Genomic DNA, 27,343 nt, shown 5'->3' with positions numbered 1-27,343 from the left:
AAAGAGGTTGTTTGAATAGCTGTATAATATTTGAAAATATCAAGATCTTAAATATATAGTCTGAAATTCTGTCCAACTATATCTGTTGAAGCGGTATGAAAGTCCTACGCCTCTAGTGCTGTCCTGGACTGAAGCATTGGCCTTGCTTCAGTGTGCTTGCTCTCTCTTTTGTTTGTTAGCAATTTAACTCATCTCTTATGAAAAGTGAAAGCTTTTTACCTCAGTTACTTAACATCTAATAGAAGATGTTTGTGACTGAATTCTTGGCTATGAATTGTACACCTGCAGCATGGTGCCAGAAGGCTGGTGCTGAATGCTGGCCCACTGTTCCTGGAAGGCAAAACCTCCAGCAGTGAGACAAGGTGTGATCAGATTTGGAGCTGTGGCCCTATGCAGGCAAGGTGGTTCAGAGTTCTCCAGGAGTGTAAGAGGAAACTAAGCAATCCTTCAGCTGTAGCCAGTATTTTTTAAGTGGCAGTTTCAACTCTGGAGAACACCACAACCATGTGCAGGGCTACAGCCTTGGGGAAAAGTGGCTGGAAAGCTGCCAGCTTTAAGTTTAAAAGGACCTGGGGGTGCCAGTTGATAGCTGTCTGCACATGAGCTAGCAGTCTGCCAAAGTGGTCAAGAAGGCCTGTGGCATTCCTGGCTTGTGTCAGACATAGTGTGGCCAGCAGGACTAGGGCGATGACTATCCCCCTGTACCCAGCACTGGTAAGGCTGCACCTCAAACAATGTGTTCAGTTTAGGGCTGCTCACTACAAGAGAGACATTGAGGTGCTGGAGTGTATCCAGAAAAGCATGGTGGAGCTGAGGAAGGGTGGAGCATCAGTGTGATGAAGAGCAGCTGAGGAAGCTGGAGGTGTTTAGCCTGGAGACAGAAAGGCTCAGAGGGGACTTTATTGCTCTATATAGCTACCTAACAGGAGGAGGTTGTAGTGAGGTGGGTGTCAGTCTCTTCTCTTGAGCAGCAAGTGACAGGATGACAGGAAATGGCCTCAAGTTGTGCCTGGGGAGGTTTAGATTGGATATTAGGAAAAATTTCTTCACTGGAAGTGTTGGTTGGCATTGGAATGGGCTGCCCAGGGGAGTGGTGGACTTACCATCCCTAGCCGTCTTTAAAAGATGTGGTAGATGTGGCACTTATGGACTTGGTTTAGTGGTTGATTTAGCAGTGCTGGATTAACAGTTGGATTTGATGTTTGAAGAGGTCTTTTCCAGGGTAAATGATTCTATAGTTCTATGATTTTAGATCTTCATCAGTGTGAATACTGGCAGTTTAAGGGCTGTAAGCCTAAGATAACTTACATAAGAAACTTTCGGAGGTGTACAATGGGCAGAATTGCAGACTATATTGCAGAGCATTGAATAAATCAATAAATCTTTAGTGATCTTTAGATCTTTAGAGTGATCTTTACCACAATTCTGGACAAAAGGAAAAGAAGTACAACATGTATATTGAGATTTAAAATTCTGAAATGCAGTGTGCTCAGGGAAAAGCAGGGGAGGCACCAGATAATTTTTTCTGTGGGAAACTGGAGGCTTGTGTGTTTCCCTCTAAACTAAGTTACCCTGAACCCTTGAAGAGCAGAGAAAATCTCTGCCAGGTCAAAGCAATGGTAGAACATGAATGGTCTCATCTTGATGTTCAAATGGTTGGATTAGTCATGTATGTCTTGTTTTTCTGGAGCAATAATTGATAAAAGTCAAGGCTTATACTTTTCAGAGTGTGGAGATCAGAACAAGAGATGATTCAGTGAGAAGTTCCTATCAACCAGAACTGGAAGGGCTGGATTGCATGGAGAGCAATTGGAAGTGGGTGGTATTAGTAGTGTGATGCAGTAAAATAAAGTCAGGCTTTAGGAAGGATACTTTAGGAAGGATCCAGGCTTTCTGTAGAATTGGACATATACTTGAATTTCAAAATTCTGTTGTTTTTTTCACTGTTACTTAGACTAGAACTTTACACCACAGCAGAAGTTGTGTGAATTGCTTTTCTTCCAACATACAAGGCTTTTTATATACCTTTAGCTTTTTTCTCAGTAGCCCTGTAGCACAGCAAAATTACTATGAATTCTATTCTACTATGGGAAAGAGAACATTGCAGCTTTTTAAGACCTCAGATGAGTCTGGGAAAGGTACTTCAGATGAGAGGTGTAGTTAACAACTTGGCCTTGCTTCATCTAGATAGAAGATTTCATTTATCACTGCATTGTCAAATGCTTCATGCACATACATAACATAAAAGACATCATTTATTTTTATTCATATAATACTATAACCTATTATTGGTTGTGGTAACACACAATGTCAGTGAGAAAAGGTTGTTTCACCTCAGGTTACTCAAGTACAAACTCCATTACTGCTTAAATGGAGACGTGGGTGCTGTTCTTGTTAAGAGCATCTGAAAACTTACATCTGTAATGAATACAAGATCCATGCTTCAAAGAATAAAAGAACATACAACCTAGAAATAATACTCAGGGAAAAGTTCCTTTCGTTCAACAAGCCATTATTTATGGGTTGTGGTATGGTGACCTTCTGCTAAGTTCAAGTTGCTGTGCTTTAGTATATTATATAGATAAGTCACGTGTATTTATGTAGATATAAGTATAATATATTTAACTAATTATAACTGTATCAAGTATATATAGAAACCCAAAAAGATATTAAATATAGTACAGAAATGTAGATAAAGGTAGGAATATGAGACTATCTTGTTCAGTTTGAGTTAGAAATACTTCTTCTGAGCAGTTGGCTTTCTAGAAGGAAGCAAATTTTCTTACTTCCTATTTGAATTCATTGTTTTCCAAGGAACAGTTTGACAATTCTATGTTTTGTCAGGAATCACACCCTAAACAAGGTGTCTTACCCTCACTGACAAACTACAGTGTTTTGGAAATTTGGAGATATTTATTAGTTGTAGTTATCCTACCAAAACCCCTAAGTACATGGAGAATCTGATTACAGTCTCTCACCTAGATGAGAAATAATTGTCTAAAGAATTATTCTAACAGTAAAACTGTGCAGTATAAAACTGGTATAGCTGGGAAAGAAGTGAGGTTGTCTTGATTTGAACTGAATAAAATGAGATAGCTCTTAGCTCTTTATTAATAGATGTCATTGTGAATATGTATCCTTGTTTCTTCAAGGAAAAATTTTATGTTTTGAATACAATTAAAAGTAAAATGATGAATTTGAAGGGATGGCAGTGTCTCATATTGACAGGTACCTATCTCTGTACAGATACTGCAGACAGCAAAAATATGATTCTTTGATAAACATTGTAAAATAGTGTTTTAAATTTAACAGGGATTATCCTGAAGTTAATTAGTTAGTTTTTAGATTCTACAGGGAAAACTGTCAGAAAGTGTCTAATGATACGTATTACATTGCTGATTTTCTTAAGATCTGCATGGCCCTTTTTTTCCCCCCACAACTAAAGTAGAGTTGTTTTCCACAGCAACAGTCTTTCTAGAGTTTTGGAAAAGACGGAGAGCTGTATTAACCTATGACTGGGACCTCATAGACTGGGAAGATGAAGAGGTAAGAAGAAAGAGAAGTAAACATGTAAAGCCTTGCTATCAGCATGGTTAAAGTCTCAGTATCAATCCAAATTGTATGTCAGTCATCTGAGTTTGTCATTCAGATGATATTTGTATTTATAGCACTAGTTGCAGAATACAAAGGTATGCTTGAGACTGTACAAGGATACTTTGCCTTTTGCAACTAACATTATAATTCCAAATATAATTCTGCATATTAAAAGTATCCTTTGAAAAACCGAGTGGAAATACTTCCCGTACAGAGGATGGGAGATACTTCTGATGTCAGCACAGATGCCTTTCAGTTCCATGGTTTCTTGTTCTGGAAATTCCTGATCCTGCACAACAAAAGACAAGCAACAGGACAGAAATGAGATTTTGTATCCTTTGGAGAGGCATAACTTATCCTTGAACATTCTGTGATCAGCATCAGCAATAATAAAATTTTATTATTCCATAAATCATTAGTCAACATAGCTGTAATATACTGGTGATTTATTGCAGTTTAAGTCAATAGACTTTACTTGTTTTACAGCTTTCCATAGATGGGTAGATAGAAGCTGGTGGCTTTTAATAAATGCTCTCATAACACAAAAAGCACCATTGTAACTGGCCCTAATTTCTAGTTTTCTTACCAATTTTTGCAGACAATCTAGTGTCTAAGTCACCAATATAAGCCATGATTCTTTTTAACACACTCACATAGTGGGGAAGGCTCCTATGGTTTCTGTTCTTTGCTGGTCTCTGGCACTGCTTCCAAGGATTTTCAAAAGAGCCAGTTATCTAGGTATTTGAGTTGAAACATTTTAAAAAATCATTTGTATCAGTATAATTTTCTGCTTTATAGCACATGTATGTCTGACTGTTGAGAGAAATAAGTAATACAACAAATGGAATCCACCCTGTCATTCCAGGAAGAGCTGCGTCCCCAGTTTGAAGCTAAATATTCCCAAGTGGAAAGAGTAAATCCCATCACAGGAAAACCTGAACCTTTTCAGCCTTTCCCTGATAAGCTCAGTCGACTGATGGTGTCTGTCTCAGGAATATTCTTCATGGTGATGTTTAATAATATTAGAATTACTGTATTGTAATTAATCTTATTCTGATGTAAATAGTAATTCAGCGTGAGTGCATTCATTAAGATTAATGGATTTATATAATATAGACAAAACTGTCTCAGTCTTCCTGCTTGTTCAGGGATCTCTTTCTTTCACAAGATGGAATATAGTTATACTGTAAAAGAACAGTAAAGAAATGTTTTAACTAATCTTGGTTTTTTGTTCTCTCAAATTCTGCTCTCCAGAACAAATAACTACCTTTAAAACACTTGTTTTGTTATTTCAGTGGATATTATTTCAGATGTGATATCTTTTGTTCTAATACCTCTGCTCATAAATACATACCTGTAGATTTCACTGGTCCTTACTGCAGTGTTTGCAGTTGTGGTATATCGACTGGTAGCCATGGAGCAGTTTGCTTCTTTCAAGTGGTATTTCATCAAGAAGTATTGGCAGTTTGCAACATCTGGCACTGGAGTCTGTATCAATTTTATGATCATCATGTCGCTGAATGTTGTAAGTCTTCTGTTCTTTTAAAGGAGTGGTTAATTTAAGAGTAATTTTTACAAGCTTACTGAGTTAACCATATATTAGATATATACATGTTCATGCTTATAGCAGTGTCTGAAGCTAGTATTTCAGTGGATTTTTCTCCTCTGATACCATGTTTGTCAATGTTTTTCTCTAATTACTCCTTGATTTGTCACTGCACATCTTTGCTTATGTCACCAGGTTACAGGGGTACAGATTGCTGCTTTTTGCATTTGTATTTTTTTAATATTAGCTTTTGCAATAGATCTCTAATTGGAATGACATTGTTTTCTTGGCTGAGAATTTGCTTTCTAGGTTGTTTTTAGTTAATGACTTTGGATTCTTTCCTTTCTTATTTAAAATTCAGCTATGATATCAGTGTTGCACAGTCCTAGAATCACTGTGATATACGGTTTGGTGTAAATTTTTTCTATCATGTAAAAGCACAGGTTTAATCATTTGCTCTTACAGCGCTACACAGATAGAAACTCTATTCTTGCAGCTGCGGTATTATTTATTGTCTTTCTGTTCCCATGCAAGCACAAACAGATAAAAAGGAATAATAACCCAGCAAACACTGGCTTTTAATTCTCTAAAGGACATTGTGCACTCACTGCAATAAGAAATAATTTTTCCAATCAGAGTCATGTGTTGATTAGTGTTATTTATATATGATCACTTCACATAATAAAAAGTACATTCAAGTGAACAAGCAAAGCTATCAAAAATAGCTTGCTATTTATAGTATACTCAAGGAAATATATTTCAGAGTTGGCAACTTCCTGGGGCTAAGGCATTTAAAATAAAGACTGGAGATAGTCAATATATAGAGAGATAAGGAAGTTTTCAGTAGAAGGCTGATATCCTCAACCAGTATCCATATTCATGCAAAGGAAAACAGTACTGTGTCAAGGGATTTTTCCTACTTTTAGATTACATAAGTCCGTTCTTGAAATTAGAGGATAAACATCTAACTGTTGATTAAGAAAACCATTGATGTCTGAATATTTCTCTTGATCGATTTGTTTTTGTTTTATCTTTATTGTATATTTAATGTATATTTATACATGCTTATATACATTTACATGGATAAAGAGAATGGGACTGGAGGAGTTTAATGAAGTCTTTATAGAAAACTATACACATTACATAGCTGCAGCATCGCTGTCCCTTATCTGTCCAGATACCTGTAGAGCAAGAGAATACCATGCTTTTGATGCTTGTTTTCATTGTGGATTTGTCATCACAACAGCCAGGATGTCCTATACTTACATCATCTAATTTCCTTTTTAGGTATATGAAAAGGTTGCCTATCTCCTGACAGACTTAGGTATGTAGGTCTTTACTAATGATGTTGTTCTTGCTGGCTATGGCATATACCTTTGTAATTCCATAAAGAAGTGTTTTGAAAACTTCATCTATGAAGTATGTTTCTGGCATTTCCCTCAACAAGTGAGAAATATCACAGAAAGAAAATAAATTATTATTTTACTGAGGAAATAAAATAAAACTAAGGAATTTATTTTTCTACTTTTAATGTTTCATAGTATACATTGAAAAACAGTAATCTTATTTTGAAGCAAAAGTCGAAACATATTCTTTCTTGCCTGCTAAAGGGTTTTTTCCATTTTCCCCAAATGCTTGTTTGTTTCTTACTGATTTTTAATTTGATCTTTCATATGGAAAAAAAAGGGTTAACATAAAATTAAATTGTCCAGGATAAAAATGTTAAGTCGTGAATTTTAAAGTAGCTCTAATTCTGTAACATTAAAATTTTATACTAAAGCCTCTAGCTGTGATTAGATATGTACATGAGATAAAGCTTTCTAGCTTATAGAAAACAAGGAAGCAAAGACAGAATTTAAGATCTCTGTCTGTGTCAATGTGTAGCTGTTTAGTGTTTTGTTTTACATGCTCACTTTTAGCCCATGTCAAAATATGCAAGTGATCTTGTCTTGGTTAAAATGCCAGCTGGCTGCCTAAATTCTACAGCTCCCTCTTTTGGTTGAAGTGTTAAACAAGGTGCTCAAAACTTCATAGTGCTTCAGGTAACAGGCAGCTGAACAGGCTAGAAAAATTCAGAATGTATAGTCAACTTACTCAAATTATTAAAATATTTTAAAGTCTTTTTTCATATTAAACTGATTTCTATTCCTTTTAAAATATATTATATTGTTACAGACCAGAGAATGGGAAAGAAAATAATTGTTGAAGTGTATAAGCAAAATACACAAATTTTTTACAAAAAAGGTTTCTTGAATTAAACATAATGGAGCATTAGGTGTTTGAGCTAGGTAGCTCATTCTTCTTGCTAAGGTGTTTTACATCAGAAAAGGACACCCTTCTGGGAACAACTGTCCATATGTAAAGCTGGTATCCTGTATATTGCTACACAAATTTAGTCATTGTTAGACCAGAGTAATTAAGTAGTACAAATTTTAACTGAAAAATCCAGGAAGTTTAGATTTACAACTCATATACTTTACAACTCATGTGCTTTAAAATTTTACCAATGTACTATATTCCAAGTTTGATGCATCCATCAGAGATGGATTTTGTAAAAAATAATTAGTAAACGTTATCACAAAGTTCTAACTCAGACATAAATAGTGTTCTACAAACCTTAAGGAAAGATATCCAAGGCAGGGCAGACCCACACAGAACACTTGTAGCCCTACTACACATTTCTACATTTCTTTCCAAAAGAACCTCTGTCCTTTCCTCATTGAATTATAAACTGTTTGGCACTCCACAAGCATTATGATAGGAAAGTCCTGAGGATGAAGTGATGGTCCTACAGAAGTATTTAGAAGGTGAGAAGCTTGGATGAGAAATCAACTGGCTTTTAGTTGATTCTTTCACCTCTGCTTTCCTTGGCTTCTTTCCCCGACTATTGCTCTACTGATTCCAAGCGCTTTTGGGTTTTTGGGGGGATTGGGTTTGTTTGGTTGGTTTGTTGGTTTGGATTTTGTTTGTTTGTTTTGGGGTTTTGTTGTTGTTTTTGTTTGGTTGGGTTTTGTGGGGGTTTCTTGTGTTGAGTTTTTTTCTTTGAATCAAGATACCTTCAATCTTAAGCCAAAAAATTCACATTGGTTTATGAATTATTCATGGCAGTGAAACAGCTACCTTCCCATAGTATTATGATTAATTCTGAACCAAGGGACTTCTATCTTCTGTTTCCACATAGAAACAATGCAGTCTGAGCTGGGGCAGTGAAAATAAATCAATTGCAACCTAATGGGGCAACCATGATTTAAAACCCTCACTTGTTTTGTTAGTGTTGATTGATTTGTGAGCAAAATTACACATAACTCAATTTCTTTTTTGTTTATATAATGTATATTGTGTCTTTCTGAAGAGCACCCTAGAACAGAGTCTGAGTGGGAAAACAGCTTTGCCTTGAAAATGTTCCTCTTCCAGTTTGTCAACTTGAACAGCTCCATCTTCTACATCGCCTTTTTTCTTGGCAGGTAAATTATCTTTGCCAATTGCACTTAAAAGAAAACTTGCACAGAATTCAAAATCTTCACTAATTTCGTAGATTTGAAGAAAATACAGTGACAGTTTGAACTGTAAGGTTTAGGTATGAGTTGGTTTCTGGGCATAATTAAAGCATGAAATATTTTTAAATGTATGGAAGGGTTGGACCCTTGAAATGTTTACTCATGAAACCAGAGTAAAAATTCTACTTTTTTATGGGGTGTACATGACTTTCCTACTAAATAAGAACTCAGAACTTTTGAAAATGCAGCCAATTCCTAAATGTGGGTCTGTATTTAGCCCTGTGTTAATAGGCTTTATTAATCTTTTCTTGTTTATTCCCCTTGAGCAACATTTCCAAGAATGCATTTCTGTAAATAGTAAATATTGTCTGGAAAATCTTATACAAGAGTAGGAAGCAGAAATTCTGGCTCCAATTTTTGTGTGTATCTTTAGCTTAGAGTGTGAGATACAGCACAGATCTAACCTTGCTTCATCTTTAGTTCAGTTTTGTTATGGTCACACTTACCAATCCCGCAGAACCTACAGAATATTTCAGGGTATCTTCTATAAAGTTCTATAGTATCATTTCAGGTCAAGATTGTTTGGAAAGAAACTAATGAAAACAAACAAGGAAAAAAAAAAACCACTAATAAAGACTGTTGGTGATAATCTGTTACATTCGGTGGTGTATTCAGCATACAGTATTAAAATTTCTCTGTGTCTTGCTCTCTCCTGTATCTAATATAGAAACCCAGGCATGGGTTTCTTTCTCTCTTTTATAACTTTCACTGAAGTCGTCAAGAATTGTGATTCCTTATACAAATCAAGTGTACACTTCACATGGGCAAGCAGATCCCTGTGCTGCAGCTAATTCCTATTAATTATAACGGCTTGCTTATCTCCTTAGAAGTAGATTAGAGTCTGAATATCTAACATCTAAAATCTCTGAAGCTAGGATTTTTATTCAGGACATAATAAAAGTTTAGGATCACTTGCAAAATGATGGTCCTTGTTTGCATTCTGAAATGTACATATCCTACGGACACCAAATTTAAGCCTGTGTGATTTATTCTGTTGGTATTTCCTGAATTCAGTGGGTGGTATGAAACAACTACTGATACAGGGTGTTCCTGGAATGTTCACTGAGAAACAGAAATCTTATTTTCCAGATTTGCAGGCCGCCCAGGAAAGTACAACAAGCTTTTTAACAGATGGAGGCTGGAAGAGGTAAACAATCCTGTTTTCTGTTCCTGTGATATTTCCATGAGTAAAAAGAAAATGGCTGCAGGACATGAATGCCCATTTTAAAGATTTTATTATTCCAAGTGCAGCAAATACTAAACTCTTATTTATAGCAAAGGATAGGATAGAGGAGATGTGTTTTTCCTTCTGTGTTCTCCACTCTGCCCAAGACACGCAAGTTCTTTCTGCCTCTGCCTTAGGGAAAAGTCATCAGTGATAGTCCCTTACGTCACAAGCACTATGAGTCCTAGGGGAATGGAATCTCCTGGTATTTGGAATTTTTGGTTAGAGGACATAAATATAATGCCATCAGCTTTTGTATCAACTTTATAAATTTTTGTCAGCACAGAAAAAACACGGATCTGTTGGAGTGGGTCCAGAGGAGGGCCACAAAATGAGTCAGAGGGCTGGAGCATCTCTCCTGTGAATACAGGCTGAGTTGCAGATATTCAGCTTGGAGATGAGAAGGCTCCAAGGAGGCATTATTACTGCCTTTCAATACTTAAAGGTGCTTATAAGAAAGAAGGGGACAAATTTTAGGGCCTGTTGAGACAGGGCAAGGGATAATGATTTTAAACGAAGAGAGGCTAGATTTGGACTAGGTATGAGGAAGAGATTTTTATTTTGATTTCTATTTCTATTTTTATTTATTTATTTTTTTAATTTTTTTTGTTTTATTTTTATTTTTACTACTATTATTAGGATGGTGAAACATTGGGACAGGTTACCTAGAGAGGTGATGGATGTTTCCCTGGAAACATTCAAGGTCAGGTTGGATGGGGCTTATCTAGTTGAAAATGGCCATACTTATTGCAGGAGTTTGGACTAGATCATCTTAAGGGATCCTTTCCAACCCAAACTAATCTATAATTCTAATATTTAAAAGAAGAAAAATATTATTTTCAAGATTTAAGTTGAATGTTAGAATTGCAACTACCAGTATGCTGAAGTTCCCTCTTTCCTCTGAAAAACAGATTTCTTCTATTGCAACTTGGTAGCGACAGAGTAAAACATTGTACCTTTGTAGTCCATGATCTGAAAAAATGGTTCTGTAATTACTTCACATTTTGATATGGCAGTCTATACATATATCTGTAGTTAAGATACCAGTACCAGAAATTCTGCTAGTCTCTCAATAAACTCAGATTCTTGCAAATGAAATATTGCTCCATTCTTTTGAAATTGTTTATTGGTCTAAGTGAAATGGTCTGTATAATTTATCATACATCTAGCACACATACCTTTAATTTAGTCAATATGATCTAATATCTAACAATATGTCTAAAGGTTGTTTAGCTGAAGTCTGTTAATATTTATTTTATTAATACTTCTTTTAATATTTCTGCAGATGGAGATTAGTGTTTTTCACCACACATATTTAATATTTTTATTAACATTCTGAACAAATAAAAATAAAGGAATTATCTGATTTTTAGCAATAGATCTCTTCCACTTCATTTCAGTGTCATCCTAGTGGCTGTTTGATAGATCTCTGCTTGCAAATGGGAGTTATTATGGTTTTAAAACAAATGTGGAACAACTTCATGGAACTAGGCTATCCGTAAGTTCAGATGTTAAAGTTCATTTTAAAAATAGTAAATACATGATTCAGTGATAGGGAGAAATGGTATTATGTTTGGAGAATGTTTTCACTTGTTGTACCTCACATATTGTCACTTTATTCCCAAGGAAAGCATTAACTGTTGCTCTAAGATAAAGCTTCTCAGAGTATGTTAAATATCTAAATTTTTTATTATGTTTTCATTTTCCATAATACAAACAGAGATGTTCAGCCTCTGAAGAGACTAATGAGCTAAGAGTCTTACAGTTCTCTTGAAACTGGAAGAGTATGTTTCCAGTAAAAGGTTGATCATCAAATATTGATCTAATTGAAGTCTCGACCTTGAAAATATGTTAGAAATATGAAAATGTGTTAGAAAGGGTTTTGCTCAACACACATGCAATTGCAGTTGTTCTGCAAATGAGGGATAATGTACTGTATGTTGTGGAATGAGGATTTTTGGAAAGGAGAAACCTACTTGAACTACCAGGCTTCCTGTCTTCTCAGCCAAGCAGGATATTAACTTCATCTAAAATTTATTTTAGAACATGCTTATATTCTGTTACGGAAAGAAGTGTTTTGTTTTGACAAAACCATTGTTTGCAACTTAGGCAACAATTTGTCTTTCAGTAACAAGATAGATCAAGAGCCAAACACTAAATTAGCTTGAGAAAAAAAGAGCAGACTTTTTATAAAAATACTTACAAGAAAGTTATTTCCCATCTTTAGTCTCTTTTCCATAATATCTAGAAACAAGCAGTAGTCTTTAATTGGTCCATGTGTCAGTACTGGATAATATTTTCATTTGAATAACAGTTTAATTTATGAGCCTACTATCTCCTTAATATTTATAACTACTTTGGGAAAAGATCTCTGCACAGCTTTATGAAGAATAGTCTTAAATATTTCCACCTTCAGCATTCAGCAACACCTTCTTAAATGCTTATTCCTGCTTTAAGAAAAGAAATATTCTGTAGAACACCTAGATCTTTAGGTTTGTTCAAAAATATATGTATTCTACTATTTAGTGTATTCTAGTATGGAGTTCTTACTGAGTTCCACTTATTTGGTTTGTCTTTTACAGGATTGAAGATAAAGTGCTATTAACTTTTTAGTGCTCTCACTATGTATGATTTTTTTTCTTGTTCTTCTTTTTATTTAGTCATTCAGGTAAATCCTACCAAAAAATAAAAAGTCTATGCAAGCATGTTCTATATTCTGAAAAGCTTATTTGTACAATGCCAAACATGCTACATTAAAGACATAATTAAAATTATAATGCAGAATTTTGAGATCTTTTATAAGTTCTTTGCATTGTATCTAAGATGATATTGTAAAATTTTCCTTAAAATAGCTAAGTAATCATCCAGGTGCATTTGAAAATAGGCCCACTTATTTCAAAGCAGTACCAGAAAGTATTTTAAATCTCTGCACAGATAGAGTCAATAATATTCTCTTTATGTAATAAAGTTTATTACAGAACTGGTGGTCACGACGCAAAATGAAGAGAAGAGGGCAATCAATGGAGAATAAAATTTCTCTTCCTCAGTGGGAAAAAGATTGGAATCTGCAACCTATGAATCTCCATGGTTTAATGGACGAATATTTAGAGATGGGTGAGCAAATCTGGGAGGTGTTGGTTTTCTTCAGAAAGTAGAACTGTGTTGCATGTTAAAAGATTTTTTGAATTTCCAATTTCTAATCATAGAAATGCCTGTCTAGTTTTACAGTTTGGCTTTACCACCATCTTTGTTGCTGCCTTCCCACTGGCACCTCTTCTGGCACTGCTTAACAATATCATAGAAATCAGGTTAGATGCATACAAGTTTGTTACTCAGTGGCGAAGACCTATGCCTGCAAGAGCAACAGATATAGGTGAGAGAACCTAATGGCTGTCACTGTCAGGTATCATTTCTTTGTATTTTCCTCTTTAAAACAGAAGTATATCATGTGTCAAGATGGTAATGTAACCAACAGATTTCAGTGACAACTTTCCTTGTAGGCAACAAAAGGATAGTTAGTTGCTTTGATAAGAGGATTCCTCAAGTTTGTTTTCCATTTACAATAAGGAATAGCTTGAATATTGAAAACAGGCTAAAAGTATTTCAGGCTTCTGATTTGTGGAACTCTAGGTCTAAAATCAATTGAATTTAGAAATTAAATAAAAGGACTGAATGAAGTTTTAATTTAAAATTGCATTAAATAAGAAATCTCTTTCCAGAATCTCCTATTTGGCCTTTATAACAAAAAATTACGGTTATGCCTTTGTTGCTTAGCTGTATTTTCTCATCAGGGTGTGCCCTATTGCAGGATTTCGTTGGGGTGGCACCAGTGGTTTGGCTGGAATGTGGGGACATGGCTTTATCTTGACTAGTTTTTCTGTCTCATAATTCACTCTCAATAAGAAAGGAAAACTGTATGACTAATAATGACTTTATTATCACCAGTATGACTTTATATGACTTAATATGACTATAAAAAAGTGACAACTTTGTTCTAATTTCTCTTGTTTCTAGGTATTTGGTATGGAATTCTGGAAGGAATTGGAGTTCTGGCTGTCATCACCAATGCCTTTGTTATTGCCATTACTTCTGATTACATTCCACGTTTTGTCTATGCATACAAATATGGTCCCTGTACAGATCAAGGGTACAGACAAGAAAAGTAATTAGGATATTCTTTATATATATATGCATTTTTCAGTGGAAGCACAATTTACTGCTGTATTTTTATGATAACATAGATACGTTTCTTTTACATCTGTGCAAACCTTCACAGATGTAAAGTGCAAGTAAGTCAGCCATTCCAAAGAGTTTGCAAAGTAGCTAGTTATATAAGTGGAAAATCATGTCTTCCCTTCTGAATGCAAACAAAAAAGTTTGTACATTGCATCAATTTTCAGATCTTTTCTAGGTAAGCTTTTCTTCTTCTCTGCAATGGGTCTATACTGTCTTCTCCCAGTACATTCCCAAACACATGTATATGCTCCCAAAAATAGAGATTTACTCTTCCTGAGCTGTCACAGGAAAAGAGAGTTTAAGGGCAAAAAGAATGAGGTGGGATAAGATGAAAAGAGACAGTATCAGAAAAATGTTAGTGCTCAATGCACACTACCCATTTAAGAGAGAACTGTGTAATTCTATTTCTTCTTTTGCCAGTAGTGATTTGAGGTATCACAGAAAACCTGAAGATTCAGATTATAAAAGGATGCCTCATGCATCTCTTCTTAAATTTTCTTTGATTTTCAAATGTGCTTTAGTTAAGTTACAAGACAGATTTCAAAGAAGATAGGACATCTTACATGTCTGTGCTTTTCAAGCAACAGCAAAAATTCACTCCTACAGTCATAAATCAATATATTTATGTGATTTCTGTAATTAATAGTAATACATTTTTGCCTTTAATATAACTGTTCGGTATATATGCACTGTTCATTTTACTGTTGAGGAAAACGCTTTGATTCAACTCATAAAACCTTTTTTTTTTTTTTTTTGTATGTGCTGCATTATTGGTGGCAGATTCTGCAAAAGTGTTAAATTATTCTGCTCTCTGCCTTTGTATCCATCTTTCAAAGTTCAGTAATTTTAGGAAACAGTTAAAAACACTGTAGCAACAATTTTTGGTTTATATCTTTCAGTAGATAAGAACCAAAACCATAAAAAGTGCTGAAAATAGACTTCTAAACAGTGCTATACCTGGAACAGATGTTAGTCTTTTCTTTCCAAAAAACTTTGCTTCTCTGCATGAAATTTTAGAATTGCTTTTCTCTTGATAAGCAAATAAAATATTATGCTCACAATATCTGATAGCAGAATATGTTTACATATCATAAGTTTATTGTATAACCACTTTATGAAGAAAGTGCTGCCCATATGGCTTTTTCTTTCAGATGCTTAAAAGGATACGTCAACAGCAGTTTATCAGTATTTGATTTGAGTGAACTTGGGATGGGATACTCAGGATACTGTCGGTATGTTTCAATGCTTGCAAGCCATTATCTTTCATGTCTCTATGAATCATTTAATTTAAAAGCTTTGCCAGCTGCCAAGAAGAGTAAAAATCCTCATTTCAATTTTGTTAAGCATTCTGAAATCAATTAATTAAAATACACAATTAAAATTTTTGTTACCTCTCTAACCCTAGTTGAGATTGCAAACATTTATGCAAGATGAATACAAGAAATTCAACATAAAAATGAAATATGACATGAGTTCACTCCTGTTTTCAGACTTAGTTTTGCAGTGAGCATCAGTTTAAATTAGAATCATATTTCATTTATGCAAACTTTGGAGAATCTCAAATGCTTATAAGCAAAGACAAGAACCAATTCAGAATAAACACACTTAACACTCCAGCTTTTTAACAATAAAATAAACTGTTTGCTCTGGATTTTTGAAAGCAAAAAGTACTGTCTCATAAACAGCTCTATTTAATAGCCTATATTCTGGACAGTTGCTCTCCCTTTCTGTTTAATTCCTCTTGAAGTCTGCTTTCACTTCAGTTTCTCTCCATTTAGCCAGATCTGGGATGAACTAGAGACCACTTGACCATGTTTAGGTTTTTGAGCACAGGTTAACTTCCTGGGTTTCTTTTTGCTTTGCAGGTATAGAGACTACAGAGCTCCACCGTGGAGTTCAACTCCATATGAATTCACTTTGCAGTTTTGGCATGTCCTGGCAGCACGGCTGGCCTTCATAATAGTATTTGAGGTTAGTTGTGGAAGGGAACAATTCCTTTCTACCTCTTAAAAGTCTGAATTGATTCTTTATGGTAGTTCTATAAGTAAATTGTCATTTTAATCATTTGTTCGTTCGTTACAGTCAAGGGAGAGGAAAAAAATTATCTTCCCTAAACTGTTGTCTATCAGCTGCTTCAAACAGAAATGACAGAGCATGCACTTACTGTAGAGCTCCTCTAAAATCGTATTTCCTTAACAGCCATCTTATACATCATGTTGGTTCCCTACCCAATCTTTCATATTTTATTGAAAAACAAGGAATGCTAGTTTTGTGTATATTAGGCAGTTGTTACAAGATAAAATCTGTGTCAGGAAAATGATACATGACTCTAGCCTAATATAAAAGTAGAAATGTGTATACTAAGTTTGAAGAACGTATTGCATACTACCCAGGAATCTGGTTGCCTATTTCCATTATAAGCCTGAAAGAAGACTGTTTATAGGTAGCGTTTACATTTGTGGATCAGACTAGCATATCCTATAGTCACATCTTTATTTAAGTCACTAACTATACCCTTTGTCTTACTTTTTAGAAAACTTCAGCACTTGCCCGTTTCTTTTAGATCACTCATTTACTCACATGTGAATGTTTTTATTTAAAAAAATGGAGTTGCCTTTCAGTCACAAACTGAATCTCAGTTCCAGTTTTGCCACAGACTTCTAGGCTCTAAAATGTAGTCCTACAAAGGAATACTTATCGATATTTTAAGCAATTATTTCTGTTTTTCTTTTCAGCACCTTGTTTTTGGAATAAAGTCTTTCATTGCCTACCTAATTCCAGACATACCCAAAGACTTGTGTGACAGAATGAGAAGAGAGAAATACTTAGTCCAGGAAATGATGTATGAGGCTGAACTGGAACATTTGCAAAGAGAAAGGAAAAAGAATGGGAAACAGTATCACCATGAATGGCCTTAGTCACTACCCTGTTACAACAAAACCACTGTTTGAAATTGGAGAGTGAAGTTTCAAAATTGTCAGTCTGGCATCAGTGTGAGATTGGTGGTGGTGGTATATATATGCTCTTGCTGGGCAGTACAGTTGCATACTTTGGTTGGCACTGAAAAATAGGTGTTTCCAGTGACGACAATGAAAAGCCTTACTTATAACTGGTCTGTGATGAACTTCAAGGAGAATTGGCATTCAGAAATGTACAGACAGATTAAAAACCTGGGCACTGTTTTAAAAAAAGGCAATGAATTTTCATATCAGCATGATGAAAACAGAAAATTACCTGTGAACCTATAGAGTAAGGGAGTGACTAAAACCAACTTTTGTGACATCCACTACTTCTACAGCTTCCGATTGCTGAGCTCCATCTGTAAGACCTCTAAAGAAAAGAGCGGTTGTTGCCTTTGTGGCCATGACTTGATCTTTCAGGCTTACTGTTTTGTCACGTTTGCCCTAGTCTCTTACTGAGATTGTGGATGTGGTCCTACCTTAAAAAAGGGGTCTGTGGCTGCTAAATATTTACTATGCAGTTTAAGATTTGCACATCAGTGTCATTCATTTATCCATCTAGTTGAAAACCAAAAAGTCCAAATTCAGAAAGAAAACAGCAGCACTAGGAGAACACATTGTATTGCCCACGTTGCAGCTATGTTTGAAAATTCTACAGCTGTTGAGTTGTCTTTCCACTTCTGTGTATGGAAAGGCCATCTCCACATGCTTCCAGGATGAAAGAACTCATTTTCATGCTGTGTTACTGTTCCTCTTTATCTGTCTGGGCAATGATTCCATGACTTCACAGAACGCTAACTTGAAACACTCCCATGCAGTGCAAATGACTTTCTCTTCAAAATACAATTTTATCTTTATAGTATGCAAGCTTCTGCAGATATATATGAGACATACAGTATAACATTGTGGCTTGCTTGTTCAGGAAAGGAGAAGAAGAGAAATTTGTAACAATGTCCTTCCTATTGTAATAGTAAACATTGCAGTAATGTACACTTCTTTTATTGGCCTAAATATGTCATAACACTGGAGTTGGATACAAACAAATATGTATACAGATTGTATATAAATGCATAGACACACAGTGGTTACTCTTAGATTTACTATTATTATTATTATTATTATTATTATTATTATTTGTATGCCTTGTTACACTGCGGGGGCATTTTTTTGGTAAAATCACTAAAAGGTAGATGTTCATTGAAGAATCAAATTTCAGTTTTTATGTGCAAACAGCATATTGCAGTGTTGCTTGTGGTTAATAGTCATATTTTGGTGATGAAATTGTCTATTACTAACATTTCATAATATGGGAAAATCACTTAACATTTAAACAAGTTTGAAGGGATACCTTGCAGGGAAGGGAATGGAGAAACAGAGTTATGGTTATTCTGTTTCTCTTGTACAATTTCAAATAATGCTTCTCTATATTGGGCGAGAAAAATTTAGGAAACAAAAAATCAGCAAAGCACAGTAATTACAAAGTCTGCAAATTTTAACATTATTTTTAGGGATAAAGTGGCAGCAAAATCACTGCTGACAGGTAAGAAAATACCTGAATTTTTACTATTTACATTATCCTATTGAAAGTGTGATTCCAGTATTCACTTGCGTTTATTAGCACAATAATTTTACTTTGTTTTATTTTGTTTTATTTTATTTTATTTTAATTAATTTTAGGATTCAAGAGCCCATCAAAGTGGGTAAATAGGATCTGTTGTATCCAGAGAGCCTAGCATCAGACTTCTAAGTTCTTCAGTTGTTTCACCATATTCGTGAGATTTCTTGGTTAATTCCAGCTCTGGGACCAGACAAGGCAATTGTAGGAGTATCTACAGAAAGGAGGAAAGAAATTTGAAGATCAGGTCCAATCAGATACATTACCCATTCTTTCTGTGATAAAGCGCTGATGGAACTCATCTTGCCATATTTTGGAAAGGCTCCAAAAGGTTCCTTCGTATTCTGGGTTGTGCATTAAGTTCCTCAGGAGTCATTATTAGAAAAAAAGTTAGTGCACTCTCCTCAGTGCTAATAGAATCACAACGTTTGATTTAATTTATTATCTATCTGTCTCATTCTATAGATTGTCAAACACTGTTTGACAGCATTAACCCTGTGTCACAGTTTTTGTTTCTGTGCCATAGTGATCATACTTCAATTCTTCAGAAGGTCACAGATGAGCTCTTTTTAATGTTTTCTCTAAAAACAAAATGTCTTGGCTGGTCCAAGGTATAAAGATACAGGATAAAATCAGCCAAAAATCAGAAATACTGATTTTTTAATACTCTCTTGTTTCTGCTATTGATATTGGCACATCAATACATACTTAGGCAAATTCCAATTGGACTTGAAAAACCACATTAAAAATCTTTTTGTATTTGAGATTTACATATATATATTATTAATTTTTTTCAACACTGATATATAGGAGTATATGAAAGGCAAGTGTGTAGATCTGATATCTTGCATTTTATGCACTGGAAAAGCACAAGAAGTTTGGGGAAACACTGTGTGTGTCCTTTACTTTTGGAGGACATCAACAATGTGTAAAGGTCTTGCCACTATCTAGCCATTTGCTTAAGCTGAGAAACCTTTTTGCTAGACTTTGCTTAGTATGCTGTTTTCATTGATTGCACGTTATTTTCCTAAAGAATAAGGCACACACTGTCCTCAGGAATAATGTATTTTTTGAATGGTGAATGATCTTTTCATATTCTAAGTATTGTCTTTTCAAACAAATGACTAGTATGACTAGACTGTGCATGCAGGCTGCATTTGTGAAATTTGACAAAGCTTTAGAACCTCAATTTGTGCAAAAATGCTTTAGATCGTTGCAGATCTAATCTATGACAACTTTGCTCTATGCACGCGCCCTTAGAGAGACTGCATGAGCAAGTAGATTTTTTATATATAAAGTATTTGTTCAAAATGTGTTAATTATTCTTAACCAAATTCTGCATCTTGATTCAGACAAAAGAAATGTACATTTCAGAAATGGCACAAAGTCCAGATACATGATCTACACCTCATTTCTTACGACTTTTTATTCTAAATTTGTGCCTAATGTATGAGATCTGAATTTTGGTGAATAAAAAAAGGAAAATAAGAATTCTGTTTTATTGGCCATCTTAATGAGAGGTTCCCCAAAGTTTGTCTCCACAAAGAGGGAGGCATTAGAGTATTCACAACTGTGTGCTAAGGCTTGCCTGAATGTTGAGCGCAGACTCCCACAGCACACTGATTGAGCATCCTTGGATGGATACTTGGAAACAAGGCAAACCTCATGATGACTTCAGTAAAGCCTTTGAAACTGTCACTCATGGCATCCTTCTGGAGAACGTGGCAGCAGGTGCACTCTTAGCTGAATTAAAGCTGCCTGGATGGCCATGCCCAGACAGTGGCGGTGAATGGTGTTTTTCCAGTTGGCAGCCTGTCAGTAGTGTGGCTCCCCAAGGCTCAGTATTGGGGCCAGTTCTGTTTAATGTCTTTATCAATGATCTGAACAAGGGGATCAAGGGCATCCTCAGTGAGTTTGCAAACAACACTGAATTGGGTGGGATTGTTGATCTGTTGGAGGGCAGGAAGGCTCTGCGTAGGGATATGGACAGGCTGGATCAATGGGCCAAGGCCAATAGAATGTTCAGTACGGCAAAGTGGCAGGTCTTGTCCCTGGATCACAGCAACCCACTGCAGTTCTACAGGCTAGGAGCAGAGTGGAAAGCTGCCCTGCAGAAAAGGACCTGGGGGTGCTGGTCAACAGCAGTTGAACATGAGCCAGTGTCTGCCCAGGTGGGCAAAAAAGCCAACAGCATCCTGTCCTGTGTCAGAAAGTGTGGCCAGCAGGACCAGGGAAATGATTGTCCATCTGTACTCAGCACTGATGAGGCCACACATTGAGAACTCTGTCCAGTTCAGGGCCCCTCAGTTCCAGACAGACACTGAGGTGCTGGAGCATGTCCAGAGAACGGCAGTGAAGCTGGTGAGGGATCTAGAGAGATTAAGTCATAGGAGGAGCAGGTGAAGGAGCTGTGGTTGATTAGTTAGATGAGGAGGCTCAGAGGAGTCTTATCACTCTCCACAACTACTGAAGAGAGATTGTAGCAAGGTGGGAGTCAGCCTCTTCCACCAGGCAAATAGTGACAAGACAAGGCGACATAACCTCAGGCTGCACACAGTAAGGTTCAGGTTGGACATCAGGAAGAATTTTTTCTCTGAAAGCGTTGAACAGGCTGCCCTGGGAGGTGGTGGAGTCATCATCCTTGGAAAGTGTTCAAGAAATGACTGGACATGGCACTTAGTGTTGTGATTTATTTGTCATGGTGATGTTCCGTCAAAGACTGGACCCGATAATTTTTGAGGTCTTTTCCAACATTAATGATACATTCTTTCCTAACCCTTTTCGTTAAAGGATTTATAGAGAAAATTGTGACAAGGCTAAAATTTTGATAATGATGATAGATTGATGCCTTTTCCTGGTCTTAAAATCAAGAATCAAACACGGTTAGAAGGAAAAAAGAGATTTTACCTTGGTATTTATTTTAAGGAACCTTAGGTGTACTACATCCAGGTCAAATGCACCCCAATGCACACCACAATGCCCACCCCCAAAAGATCGGGTATAACATTATAGGTCTTACTAATTACCATATCTATCAAAGATTCCCCAATAAAAGGCTCGAGTGACTCCCCTCCCCAAGGAGCCCTCTCCTGGATGGTTCTATCTTAGTTTACAGAATGTGTTCTGGAGAGGACCTTGGGGTCTGGGGCACACTGATCCCTAGCTACGAAGCTTCTAAAATGTTTAGTCTCTCAGCTTGACAAACAAGTCCAAGAATGTAGGCAAAAAGCACTAAGAAGTTGTAAAAAGGTATAAAAGAAAAGGCAAAAAATCATCATGGCATCAGATGATAAGTGAGGTTTTGGTTTTTGTTAGATGTTTGTTTGGAAGTACATGTCTTCAGTACTACAAAATACACATCAGCTGTGGCTGTCCCCTTTTTGATCAACAACTTGTCATAAATTGTGTTCTGAGGAACAGTTAGGCTCAATTGTGTCCTGTGGAGAGCTCAAAAGGAAAATGTTTAGACAGACTAGTAAAAATAGGTTAGTAGATAAATACCTTAATGGAAAAACAAATAAATTTCCAGAAGTTTCTTTCATAAAAAGTTCTGCAGAAGGAAAAATTCCCTGGGAAACAAAGCTTCAGGGCGAGTATTAATATGAGGAAAGTCAAGAATTTTGGTGATGTTTTATTCTTAATGTGCCATTAAGATGATCAGTCTAATCATGTGCATAATGCACATCTGCTCTTTCCTTGTTGCAGCTTCTTCCACTGCAGACTCCAACTAGGAGTGTTGCCAGAGAGAATTTCTGGAGCCATGGGATCCAGTGGAGTTACCTGCAAAGTCCAAAGTCCTACATGGCATTGTGGGACTTAGTAAACTTTTGCATTATGTCACAGTTTGTTTGGAGGCAAATTAGCATATGCGTATTTAGAAGCATCATAACATTTTGGTTAACTGAAAATCATCCATGTCCATAAATTGAAAATAAACTGTCTATATACATAGTTAGCCTGTAAATGTCACAAATTTTCCTTAAAACTATTATGAACTAGATTATATATATATATATATATATATATATATATATACTGGGCAATAGCTATATTAATGAAACTCATTTTATACAAACAGCTAAATATGAATGCAATAAAGTTGATGGAAAATTTTAACAATCATATTTTCTACTAAGTTTCTATTTCTATTAAGAAAATGGACAGAGATAAAAATAGTGGTAACAGTAATCACTTACAGTGCAGTAGTACTTTGAGAAGCATTTTAGTTTTTGGAATCCTCATAAAGTGCTGATGTTGCTTGCTTGGGGGAGAAGTTTGAAACAAATATAAGGGCAGCATTTCATAATAATTATTTAATGTTAAGACTGATTCTAGAATTCAAATAGAATTCCACTTCTAGGCAAGCCTGTTATTTTGTTCCAATGTATATTTTGTCTGACTAAAATGCATACAGTGACACTTTTTGAAAGTGTTTAAGTGAATTTCTAACTTCTATTCCTGTAGGGGAAAATCTAGCAGCTTTAAAATTCCCTAAATCTTGTCATACTCAACTTCATGCTCGCAAACCCCATGTTCTTCTGAGGTAAAATGCAGCAACCAGCATGTGGAGGGTGAGAATGAGCAGAAGGCAGCAAAGGGCTCATATTCACTCCAGCAAGTTTTGCTCCAGAATTGCAACAGGCTGTGAAAAATAAGGGTTTGAGGATAAAACATGGGACAGCCCTTCTTTTTTTTTTCTCCTTTGACTCATCCTTTACTTATCCTCAGTATTTTATTACACGCTGCCTTCTGGGTTACAGTTCAGTTTCCAGGGCAATTCTGTAACAGCAGATTTTTGTACAGGCTGTTTTTTGATGTCCCTTACTGAGATGCCAAAGCAGAAAGTGCACAAATACTAGTTTGTCTGGTGCTTTTTACAAATCCGTATGCATTGATTGGATGGAGTAGCGTGAGACAGCATGGGGTACCTCTATGTGTGCCGTTTCTGTCCTTCAGTCACTTCCCCAAGCATCACAGTGTTTTCTCCTTATGTCCTTTCCTACACATACACATACATCCTAAATACCCTACACAGTTGTATAATTTTAAATTTCTATAATGGATTCATTTTGACAATTTTTATCGGATATTGCCATTGCAAACACATTTACTAGAAATTTGGATTGTCATAACCTTGGCATAACCATAATAGCACAATGTTGCCACAACAGCACAAAGTTCTAATGGCACAACAAGGAATGGTAGGGAAGTCACAATTCCATGGTATACAGAAACTTTTAAAATCCAGGACTGGGATTTAGTCTTGAAATGTTAATGGTGTAGTCCCTCTTCACTGCACTGGAAATGACCTTGTGTTAGTTCTTTTGGCTCATTCTAACTTCTTGCTACAACCTCTGTATTGCTAGTTGTTCTCTATAGTTTGCCTTCTTATTGACATGAGCTACTTGTTAGGATGCAATAGGGTGAGAAATTAGGATTAAACACAATGGAGTCTAAAGTTAGTGACATTTTAACCACTGAGAATGTGATGATTTTTTTGTTAATAATAAAAAATAAAAATCAGATCATATTTTCATTTCATGTTCTATTTAAATGACTTGGAGTTTTGTATTGAAAAATCTTCCAAACTGATGGCTCTAGTTTTTACCTAGAGTAGTATCACTGAAATTTCAGTTCTTTGAAACAGTCTCATGTAAAATCTAACTGAGTAAGATAGTTCAGTCATTTTTTACTCTGATAGTCCTGGCTAACTTGCAATATCATGATCATAAGTGATTTCTTAAAATGTGTATATATTTGAAATTTGTGTAATATTTAAATACAACTTGATTTCTAAGTAAGGAGTAAGAGTAAAATTTCAGCTGTTTTTTCTACTCATAAATCCACACTTAGTAAGTAACATTTAAAACAAGTTTACAGTATCAGAGAGCGTGTCAGAGAAATTTACTTTTCTATGCAAAATTTCAAGTTCCTCCAGCATGGCAGCTTTCAGTTTCTTTTGTGTTTTATGATTGCTATTACAAGCAGCTATGTACCCCAGAAGTAAAAGAATTTACTGAGGAATAAGTTGTAGATCTGATTAATTATTGTAAGACACTTTCGGCATAAATTTGTCTTTGGGATGCTGTTTACTTTATCACAGTTTACATATACAAATGCAACTACTTGCTGTATCATGCACATTTGATTATTACTTTTTTTCAGTAATAAACTTGGATATCTTTGAAAAACGCTGTGAGCTTTATTTTTCCAAATATTTAAAGATACTTAAAAGCAATTTATACTTGAAAAGTGAGTGTTCATGAGCTTACATAGTCTTGTAAGAAAGTAATTTCAGGGTCATACTTGGCTCAGGCATTTTTAACAATTAAATATTTGATTATTTTGGTCTCAAGGCACAGCTAGACTGAGTTTTCAAATTTTCAGTCATTTATGTTGTACTGCTTTCACTAGTGACTAACAATTTCTTAAATTAAACTCTTCTAGGATTTATCTGTTCCTAGTTTCATAATCTCAGTTTTTCAACCAAATTGGACAGGCTAGATCTGCCACTGGAAGGATCAATGGCTCAGGATGTAGAGGAAATGAGAAGATAACTAAACAACACTGACATGAATATTTAAACAGAATGGGGATTTCTCTGAGTTCCAGTTTTGCTAGGACTTATCCTTAAATCTTGCTAGAAGGCTGAATAATGAACTACTGATTTTAGCCATACGTTGTCACATATGACCCACGTGTTGGTATTAGTATAACCCTGTGCCTGGCTCCATTACAAATACAGAAAATACTTGTGTTCAATGAGCAGCTTTAGTTGTAACAAAACTAGCCTGGAAATAGTTGAAGAAAAATTCTTCAGCATATTTCTTCAACAGCATTTGGAGAGAATGCAATTCTAGCCAACCTAACTCACTCTTTTGGACATTAAATGGATTAATTAAGATTCTCTTTTGTGGTAAATGATTTGAAAAGATATTAAGTCTGTAGTGAATCCAGTGTTGCCAAACTTGTGAAATGCATGCAGAGCATAATGATACTGCTTTCAGTTCCTTAAGAAATATTCAGAGGAGACTTTATTGTCTTCAGAGTTACAGATCTCTGAATCAGATATCCTCCAACTATGAGTAGAGAGGGTTTTATGATCCTCCATCTGACTATATAGCTTTATATTGGTTTTTTGAACCACTTTCACTCAGGAATTATTTTACATCCTTATGCATGATAGTTAGACTTAATACAGCCTAATCAGTAAGGTGTGTGGCCATGAGATACAAATGGTACAGATATATTTACTGAGTTTCCATCTTTGCTTTGCTAACAATCCCAACTATGGAAGCAGGAAGGGAAAGCATGCCACATGAGAAAGCAAGCAGCTAGCCACACTCAGCTATAAGATTTTATGAGATTATAAAAGCAGTGTAAAAGGGATTAACACAAATATTGACTTAATTCTTAGTTTCTTGACAAACTGTTCCATGCAAGCAAGGCAGTGTCATTTACAGACTGCTATTTCAGTTCTCTGATTAAAATCCTGGGACCACTTCCAGGGATAGGACATGAACACACACAGGGGAAATAAGTTCAAGGACCAGGCTGACATACATCTACGTCATAAAGATGGTCACTGATAAATCAAAAGCAACAGCTGGGCTCTTCAAAGAAATACAAGATGAATGTATCAGCTGGGTCCATGAGTCATCTTTGATATTTTTATTCCTTTTGTTTCATTCAATTGTGCATTTTGTTTAAAAACAAATATATTTATCGAAAAACTATATCCAGAAGTTTATCAAGGTGAGAGGTGATCTGTTGACTTTGATTTACAACCAGCACATTTTAGAAGAAATGAAAGAGAGCACTGAGTGGTCTCTGCTTCCAAGACATTGTACCAGACAGATTATTTTGCCTAATAATGTGTCTTTTTTTCAAAATTCAGCATGAGTTATCAATTAGGAGGCATAATCATCATTAAATTGTTGGTTTATTTTCTTTGTTGCATAAAAGTGGATCTTTTTGAGCTGAAAACTAACACAGATAAAGAACTACCCTGAATTCAAAGTAAAGTAAATTTGTTACTCTCTCCTATAGCTTTTCCAATGAGAAGTTATAAAGAAAACCTGAATTCCACAGAGGAAGCAAACACAGTTATCTTGGTGACTGAAAGTCCTGTCTGGTCTATACAAGGTTCCTGTGAGGAGACTTTTTCAGATACCTGGGTATAGGCTCAACCTGACCTCTTTTCTCTCCCTCCATCAGAGGGCAGCTCACTGTCTCACCTTTGTGAGATATCTCACAAACTTCTCTGAAGTCTTAATTTATCTCAAGTTCACCTTTGAACATTTCCCTTCAATGATGAGTTACTGAACAGAGCATGTGATGCAGATGTATTGCAGCTGCATCTGAGTGTGAGCTTCCACAACAAAATTCATGAAACGTTTCTTCCAAAATAGCAGTGCTTCCAAAACCCCGTTGTCCGATCATTTCCCAGGTCTGCCAAGAAATTAATAAATAAAAATCTGGCCTTTATTGCTATAGTGAGCAATTGTTCCCTCTTGGTCACCTACAAGCTGATAAATGCAGTAAAAAAAGTTCTTAATTTTTGAAGCTGAAGAACTAAAGTTTGATTAAATATCCCTTGTCCCTCAGCTT

At 35.6% G+C, this 27,343-nt stretch overlaps 1 protein-coding gene across 4 annotated transcripts in view; it reads left to right on the top strand.

Annotated features, from left to right (window-relative positions):
- The window catches only part of ANO3 (anoctamin 3), a 211,682-nt gene extending 193,415 nt beyond the window's left edge, over positions 1–18,267 (top strand). For all 4 annotated transcript variants that reach the window (XM_048306870.1, XM_048306869.1, XM_048306871.1 and 1 more), the window contains 13 exons: positions 3,464–3,546; positions 4,460–4,600; positions 4,955–5,119; positions 6,428–6,464; positions 8,493–8,604; positions 9,787–9,844; positions 11,323–11,420; positions 12,891–13,036; positions 13,143–13,295; positions 13,937–14,084; positions 15,310–15,390; positions 16,024–16,129; positions 16,894–18,267. In XM_048306870.1, the coding sequence (XP_048162827.1) occupies positions 3,464–3,546; positions 4,460–4,600; positions 4,955–5,119; positions 6,428–6,464; positions 8,493–8,604; positions 9,787–9,844; positions 11,323–11,420; positions 12,891–13,036; positions 13,143–13,295; positions 13,937–14,084; positions 15,310–15,390; positions 16,024–16,129; positions 16,894–17,076 (1,511 nt within the window). In that variant the 3' untranslated portion in view covers positions 17,077–18,267. The remainder of the gene's footprint in view (positions 1–3,463; positions 3,547–4,459; positions 4,601–4,954; positions 5,120–6,427; positions 6,465–8,492; positions 8,605–9,786; positions 9,845–11,322; positions 11,421–12,890; positions 13,037–13,142; positions 13,296–13,936; positions 14,085–15,309; positions 15,391–16,023; positions 16,130–16,893) is intronic.
- Positions 18,268–27,343: the final 9,076 nt, after the last annotated feature.

This window comes from Corvus hawaiiensis, chromosome 6 (genome assembly GCF_020740725.1).
Source record: "Corvus hawaiiensis isolate bCorHaw1 chromosome 6, bCorHaw1.pri.cur, whole genome shotgun sequence".
Lineage (NCBI taxonomy): Eukaryota > Metazoa > Chordata > Aves > Passeriformes > Corvidae > Corvus > Corvus hawaiiensis.
This window is presented reverse-complemented; position numbering and strand designations above follow the sequence as displayed.